Below are 8,285 nucleotides of genomic sequence, written 5' to 3'. Positions count from 1 at the left end.
TACAGTACAGACACGGTACGGTACAGACACGGTACACAGTACAGACACGGTACGGTACAGACACGGTACGGTACAGACACGGTACACAGTACAGACACGGTACGGTACAGACACGGTACACAGTACAGACACGGTACGGTACAGACACGGTACAGTACAGACACGGTACACAGTACAGACACGGTACACAGTACAGACACAGTACACACACAGTACACACACGTACAGTACACAGTACAGACACAGTACACAGTACACAGACACGGTACACAGTACACACACAGTACAGACACAGTACACACACAGTACAGACACAGTACAGACACAGTACACACACGGTACAGTAGGGGTGGGCGATATGGCAAAAATTTGATAAAATCACGATCTCGATTTTATCACGATTTGTTTTTACATTGACACTAATTTGCATGTTTCTGTGTAAATGACCTCTCAAAAATTGTCAGTAGATTTTAAAGGCAAACAAAAACTCTGATAACCTGCACTCAGTATTAGTTTTCAATAAACATGAAAATTTAAATAACAATTACAGAACAAAATCAAGTTTTATTTCAAATAGGTTAAAAGAAGACTAATGTAGTTCTGTAAAGTTTTATTCAACAGTCATTAAACAGACTGAAGTGTGCCTCCTAAGGTTAAACAATAAATACAGTATGGAGACTTAAGTAACTCTTAAAGTTCAATGTGATTTAGAACAAATGATCAAACTTTCATGGGAATCATGTCTAAGGACAAACGGAGCTGCTGCTGTCAGCTCTGTCCACCGTTTACTAGAGTCCTCATGGAGCCTCTTCATCAAATGCCTGCGTTATTGTTTTGGTGACGTCATGTTGCCTCTGTCTGCATCTGACGTACACACACGGCCCTTCCACTGCGACACACGTCGCGCGCCGCTGCTGCCGGCAGAAACAGCACCGAACATAAAGGTGGAGTTGGTTTTAGGGATCAGTTCCTCTGTTCTCTTTTCGTTTTCAGCCGTAGCTTCCTAACAGGGAGGCTGTCACTGGTTGGTCGTGTTCACATTTAGCGCGCTGAGAGTTGGCCAAGTGAAAAAAACTCATGCGTCTGTGCGAACATAGAACTGCAATTAATAGAACATGCTCTATGGACGATAAAACGATCTGTCCGTTCTGGTAGATCGCCAATACGTTAAAATCCTTCACGATCATTTATCGTCAAATCGCACAGCCCTACGGTACAGATTACAGACACAGTACAGACACAGTACAGACACAGTACAGACACAGTACAGACACGGCATCTCACCTGTGGGTGGTAGACGCTCAGAGACTTCACTTTATGCAGAGGCAGCAGAACTCTGATCAGAAACATCTTGTGTTCTTCTTTCAGCGGCAGAGCGAAGCCATTAATTATACTAAGAGACAGGACAGTGTGTGAGACAAAGGCTGGAGTATGTCTGTGTAACAGGTCAAAGTGTGTGTGTGTGTTACCTGCCCAGTATTTCCAGTAGTTCAGCGATACCATTGTGATGTTCTGTCTCATAGATGAACCTGCAGAGTCAGACACACACAGCACTGAGCATGCCCCTCTGCGGCTGACCGCCCTCCCAGCTGCTCTCTGAGCCTCGCGCCTTTGACTGACCTGTAGAAGATGTTGTTGATCTGCCGGCGGATGTAGGCTCGCAGACCGAGGAACTTGCCATAGATCCGATGGAGGATGGTCTTCAGAAAGTCTCTCTCTCTGGGATCTTCGCTGTCAAACAGCTCTAGAAGCTTCAACAACAGAGACTCAGGTGTCACATGTTCTGCGGGACATTCTATCATGCTCCATGACAGTACAGGGACCACTTCTTACCGACAGTACAAACTTTTGGTCGATGTATTTTTTGGCAATGTTTGGCTGGAAGTCTGGAGACTCCAAAAACCGAAGGAAGAACTCGTACACCAGCTGCAGACACACACATTATCAATGTAAATATCATCAATATTATCTTCAATCTGTAAAAAACAAATGGCTTCACTCTCATCCAATCAACAGCTGTGTTCCTGTGGGAGAGACTGAAGAGACCAAAACACAACCTGTCTACACACAGACACACACACAGACACACACACAGACAGACAGACACACAGACACAGACACACACACACAGACAGACACACAGACACACACACACAGACACACAGACAGACAGACACACAGACAGACAGACAGACACACGGACACACACACACACAGACACACACACAGACACACACACAGACACACACACGGACACACACACACACAGACACACACACAGACACACACACAGACACACACACAGACAGACAGACAGACACACACACAGACACACGGACACACACAGACACACAAACACACACAGACACACACACACGGACACACACAGACACACACAGACACACACACAGACAGACACACACAGACAGACAGACACACACACACACAGACACACACAGACACACACACACACAGAGACACACACAGACACACACACACAGACACACACACACAGACACAAAGACACACACAGTGACACACACAGAGACACACACACACAGACACACACAGACACACACAGACACAGACACACACAGACACACACACAGACAGACAGACACACGGACACACACAGACACACACAGACACACAGACACAGACACACACACAGACACACACAGACACAAAGACACACACAGTGACACACACAGAGACACACACACACAGACACACACACAGACACACACACACACACACACACACACAGACACACACACAGACACACAGTGTACCTGCAGGTGTGGCCAGGCGGCCTCCAGCGTGGGCTCGTCCTCCTCTGGGTCAAACTCGGCACCGGTCGGGTTGGAAGACGGAGGAAGAGTCCGAAACAGGTTGACTGAAAACTGAAGCGACACACAGACTAAGACTTGTGTGACGCTGTGAGGTCAGAACCCACGTGTCAGCTGCACGCTCTCACCATGATGACAGCCTCGGGGTAGATGCACTCGGTCACAACGTCACTGTTGTGCGTGATGTACTCGACCATCTCATTTAGCCCCGCCCTCTTCACCTCTTTATATTTGAGGTCGCTGAGCGGGTCGCTGACGAAGTCGAACAGCACGCAGCACTGACGCAGCTTCTGCACGAACAGCTCCTCCCGCTCCAGTGGGGGTGCATCTGAGGAGGCCACAGACAAAGACAGGACACACCTGAATCCCTCCACTCAGCAGGTCTTATCCAGACGACTGCCGAGGCACACGCCTGAAACACACTAATCACCATGGCAACCAGCTCCGTCTGCACCGCTCTGCAGCAGCGTCCAGGCAGGCCTAGCCTCAGCCTGGCTTTGTGTGAGCGTCTGATCACCTTTCAGGGCCGGGAGCTTCTGCAGCTCTCTGTTCTTGGTCAGGCTGAAGCGGGACGAGCTCTGCCGGCGCTCCTTCTTCACCAGCTGAGGACCTCCAGAGTACTTGATCTTATTGAGCTGAGTGGGAGGAGGGGTGCTGTTACTGGGACGCTTACTGCCGCTCTGCTGCTGCTGCGCCTGAAACACACAGACACACACAGAGACACACAGAGACACACAGGGACACACACAGAGAAACAGAGACACACAGAGACACAGACAGAGACACACACAGACACACACAGAGACACACACAGAGACACACAGAGACACACACAGAGACACACACAGAGACAGACACAGAGAGACAGAGACACACAGAGACAGACAGAGACACACACAGACACACACAGACAGAGACACACACAGAGACACACACAGAGACACACACAGAGAGACAGAGACACACAGAGACACACACAGAGAGACAGAGACACACAGAGACACAGACAGAGACACACACAGAGACACACAGAGACACACACAGAGACACACAGGGACACACACAGAGACACACACAGACACACACAGAGACACACACAGAGACACACAGAGACACACACAGAGACACACACAGAGACAGACACAGAGAGACACACACAGAGACAGACACAGAGAAACAGAGACACACAGAGACACAGACAGAGACACACAGAGACACACACAGAGACACACACAGAGACACACACAGAGACACACACAGAGAGACAGAGACACACAGAGACACACACAGAGAGACAGAGACACACAGAGACACAGACAGAGACACACACAGAGACACACACAGAGACACACAGGGACACACACAGAGAGACAGAGACACACACAGAGACACAGACACACACAGACACAGAGACACACAGAGACACAGACAGAGACACACAGGGACACACAGAGAGACACAGACACACAGAGACACAGACAGAGACACACACAGACACACACAGAGACACACACAGAGAGACAGAGACACACAGAGACACACACAGAGAGACAGAGACACACAGAGACACAGACAGAGACACACACAGAGACACACAGAGACACACACAGAGACACACAGGGACACACAGAGAGACAGAGACACACAGAGACACAGACAGAGACACACAGGGACACAGAGAGACACAGACACACAGAGACACAGACACACACAGAGACACACAGAGACACACACAGAGAGACAGAGACACACAGAGACACAGACAGAGACACACACAGACACACACAGAGACACACACAGACAGAGACACACACAGAGAGACAGAGACACACACAGAGAGACACACAGAGACACACACAGAGACACACACAGACAGAGACACACACAGAGAGACAGAGACACACACAGAGAGACACACAGAGACACACACAGAGAGACAGAGACACACAGAGACACCCACACACACAGAGACACACAGACACAGAGACACACAGAGAGACAGAGACACACAGAGACAGAGACACACAGACACAGAGACACACAGAGAGACAGAGACACACAGAGACAGAGACACACAGACACAGAGACACACAGAGAGACAGAGACACACAGAGACAGAGACACACAGAGACAGAGACAGAGAAACAGAGACACACAGAGACACAATGTTAAACCTGAGAACAGGCTTCATAAATGACAAATGACTTTAATAATACTCAATAAAAGAATGAATAAACCTGGTCTAGGACACTGTCTGTGTGTGTGTCTCTGTGTGTCTCTGTCTCTCTGTGTGTGTCTCTGTCTGTGTGTGTCTGTGTGTGTGTCTCTGTGTGTGTGTGTCTGTGTGTCTCTGTCTGTGTGTGTCTCTGTGTGTGTCTGTGTGTCTCTGTGTGTGTGTCTCTGTGTGTCTGTCTCTGTGTGTGTGTCTGTGTGTGTCTGTGTGTGTGTCTCTGTGTGTCTCTGTGTGTGTGTCTGTGTGTGTGTCTCTGTGTGTCTCTGTGTGTGTGTCTCTGTGTGTCTCTGTGTGTGTCTCTGTGTGTGTCTCTGTGTGTGTGTCTCTGTGTGTGTGTGTTCCAGCTCCAGTGGCAGCAGACTGTGTGCAGGGAGTGTGTGGTGTCTCTCTGACTGACCCCTGACCTCATGTGACCCACCTCGTCGGCGCTCTCGGAGGCGGCGTCCTTCCCGCCGCTGCTGTTGCTGTTCTTCGTGCTACTTTTGGCCGATTTGGTCGTTTCCTGTTTCCAAACGACAACAAGACAACAAGTTATCACTCTGAGCTCATTCCACCGGCTGCGACACACACAGCATCAGCACTGAAACTGGCGGACATTCATTTACTGATAAAGTAAGTAGCGCCACCTGCTGCCTGTCTGATCAATGCAGATGATGATGTTCCAGGTGTTCAGGCTTTGGAGGAGAGCGGGAAGGAAAAGACTCCCTGATGCATAATTGATTATTTGATTGAGAAAATTGCACATGATTGAAATATATGAACTACATCACGTTGGACAGATTAATGGAAACATCTCACACCTGACGGAAAGAATCGATCGCTCAATGTGAAGAATCGGAAGAACGGAAGCTCCAAAGCCGCAGAGAGATGCGGAGCTTTAAAACTGCTGATCGACTACTCGATGGATCAGTAGTGATGGAACACAGTTCTGGAGCGCGAGGACACCAGCGGGACAGCCCGCAGGACCTCCTCCCTCCCGGCCATCAGACGGCTTCCCCCTGACGGAGGTGGTCTGAGCTAACTGCTAGCCTGCTGTTAGCATCACAGATGAGACGTTTAATGACGCCCTCGTGCACAGAGAGTCTCGTGGACACGGTCACATCAGTCCGCTCGTGTGTGCACCATGAATTATTCACGCCGAGGAGCAGAACCCTTCATTAACGTCCGTTAGCACAAAGCTCAGTGAGCGCTAACAGGTTAGCATCTCTGCAGCAGCAGCGGGACCCGAGCGCACCCCAACGCACCGACTCAGGCTGCTAGCACCTCCGTGGCTAGCTGTTAGCTTAGCGGGGCTCTGCTAGCGGGGCCTGCGCAGGAAAGCTAGCAGCCCCTCTGAAGAGTCCAGCGGCTAAAACAACCGCCGCTTCCGGTCCGCGGGGCTGGGCAGATACCTGCTGCGGCTCCGGCTCACCTTCTCTTTCTTGGTTTTGTTCGGCATCTTGACCGTGTTGGAGGGTTTTTCCACGGAGGATCCGTGATGTTCTTCCCCGGGACTCAGACGCTGTCACTCGGTCTGTCTCCGCTCCCGACCCGGCTGATCTGATTGGCTGTTGAAGAGCACATCTGCCTGGAGAGGCGCGGAGGGATTTTTCTGATTGGCTGAGTCAGAGTTTAATGGTGAGGGTGAGGCAGGAGTCTTCCCCAGCAACAAAACAACTTCAACCTGATGAAACCGAGCCCTGCAGAACCGGAACCAGACTGTGACTGCAGGAAGAGACGCACACTGTCACTCACTTACACACACACACACACACAGACACACACACACACAGACACACACACACACACACATAGACAGACACACACACACACATAGACACAGACACACACACACATAGACAGACACACACACACACACAGACACACACACACATAGACACACACAGACACAGACACACACATAGACAGACACACACACACACAGACACACACACACATAGACACACACAGACACAGACACACACACACACACACACACATAGACAGACACACACACAGACAGACACACACACAGACATAGACAGACACACACACACACACAGACAGACACACACACACAGACAGACACACACACACACACACACACAGACATAGACAGACACACACACACACACAGACATAGACAGACACACACACACAGACAGACACACACACACACACAGACAGACACACACACACACACAGACAGACACCCTGCTGACCCAGAGGGTGACCTCCTGCCAGACACAGAAACGTTCTCATTCATAGTGTGTGTGTTCAGCTGTGTGTGTGTGTGTTGTGTTGGAGGCTGTGGTCCTGCACTGTTTAGTTCACCAGAAGAAGAATCAGTATGACACTCTCTAAAGTACCTGGAGAAGTGTGTGAGTCCTCCTGGTTCCCTCCCCCTCAGACAAACATCTTCAGATGAGTGCTCCTCTGGGTCTGGGCTGAAGCAGCCGCTGACAGTCGGCCCTCGCTGCAGCTCGCCTTGTTGAAGCCACTGAAGGAGGGAGCAGGACACCTGGCATGTTCTGCACTTGGAGAGTGGTGAGGAAGATGTCCGTCCCTCTGGCCATGGGCTTGGAAGGATTCACCATGGCAACAGAGGCTGGAGAACCACAGGTTCAAACCAGTAACATGGCTGCAGCAGCGAGGAGGGACAGCAGGGGGAGACAGACGCTTAGTATTAACCTGTTATCGCTTAAACATCCTCTTTAAAATGCTGCAGGTAAAAACGGCTGTAATATCAGAGGTAAAATGAACATTCATATCACAAGCAGCTAAAACTAAAATATACACAGAATTCCACCAGTGAAGCATACATTAATGACATCACATATCACAGCTGTATTCACAGGACGCTGCGCTCTGCAGGACAAACCCATGATCCATAAGAGTCTGTACTAAGGACAAACAGGACAGTTCTGAAGGGACTGATACTGGACTCTGGTGGGTTAGGGTCTGTATAAAGGCTTCACGTGTTCAAACGTCTGTTAAACAAAGTCAGAGATATTTGTACGAATGACTTACAGCATACAAACCAGGACACCTGTGTGTTCATAATGATCAGAGACCAGCTGGATCTTTTCACAAACTTTATTTAAGAAACGTTTTTACAGGACAAACAGCCGACAGCCTGAGGCAGCCCCGGAGGTTTAACCCTCGCCGCTCAGCAGTGATTGAACAGGATGAATGAAAGACGAGGCCAGGCCCTTTGAAGGAGC

The 8,285-nt window shown here is 49.8% G+C and overlaps 2 protein-coding genes across 3 annotated transcripts in view; one reads left to right on the top strand and one right to left on the bottom strand.

Moving 5' to 3' along the window:
- dlk2 (delta-like 2 homolog (Drosophila)) overlaps positions 1-2,193 on the top strand; it is a 21,210-nt gene extending 19,017 nt beyond the window's left edge. The window contains exons 7-8 of the mRNA XM_028422933.1: positions 951-953; positions 2,182-2,193. The gene's annotated coding sequence lies outside the window, so the exon portion shown is untranslated. The remainder of the gene's footprint in view (positions 1-950; positions 954-2,181) is intronic.
- ppp2r5d (protein phosphatase 2, regulatory subunit B', delta) overlaps positions 1-6,778 on the bottom strand; it is an 11,356-nt gene extending 4,578 nt beyond the window's left edge. Inside the window, exons 1-9 of one of the 2 annotated variants that reach the window (XR_003671809.1) lie at positions 6,494-6,778; positions 5,501-5,584; positions 3,367-3,544; positions 2,978-3,177; positions 2,793-2,903; positions 1,834-1,926; positions 1,621-1,751; positions 1,470-1,529; positions 1,285-1,393 (exon numbers count right to left, since the gene is read on the bottom strand). Coding sequence is in view for 1 of the 2 variants with exons in the window: in XM_028422931.1 (XP_028278732.1) it covers positions 1,285-1,393; positions 1,470-1,529; positions 1,621-1,751; positions 1,834-1,926; positions 2,793-2,903; positions 2,978-3,177; positions 3,367-3,544; positions 5,501-5,584; positions 6,494-6,520 (993 nt within the window). In the remaining variant the exon portion in view is untranslated. The remainder of the gene's footprint in view (positions 1-1,284; positions 1,394-1,469; positions 1,530-1,620; positions 1,752-1,833; positions 1,927-2,792; positions 2,904-2,977; positions 3,178-3,366; positions 3,545-5,500; positions 5,585-6,493) is intronic. The other variant, XM_028422931.1, reaches the window with a different exon arrangement.
- Positions 6,779-8,285: the final 1,507 nt, after the last annotated feature.

Source organism: Parambassis ranga, chromosome 15, assembly GCF_900634625.1.
Source record: "Parambassis ranga chromosome 15, fParRan2.1, whole genome shotgun sequence".
In the NCBI taxonomy this organism is placed as follows: domain Eukaryota; kingdom Metazoa; phylum Chordata; class Actinopteri; family Ambassidae; genus Parambassis; species Parambassis ranga.
Note: the sequence above shows the minus strand (reverse complement) of the source record. Positions and strands in the feature narration are given on the sequence as shown.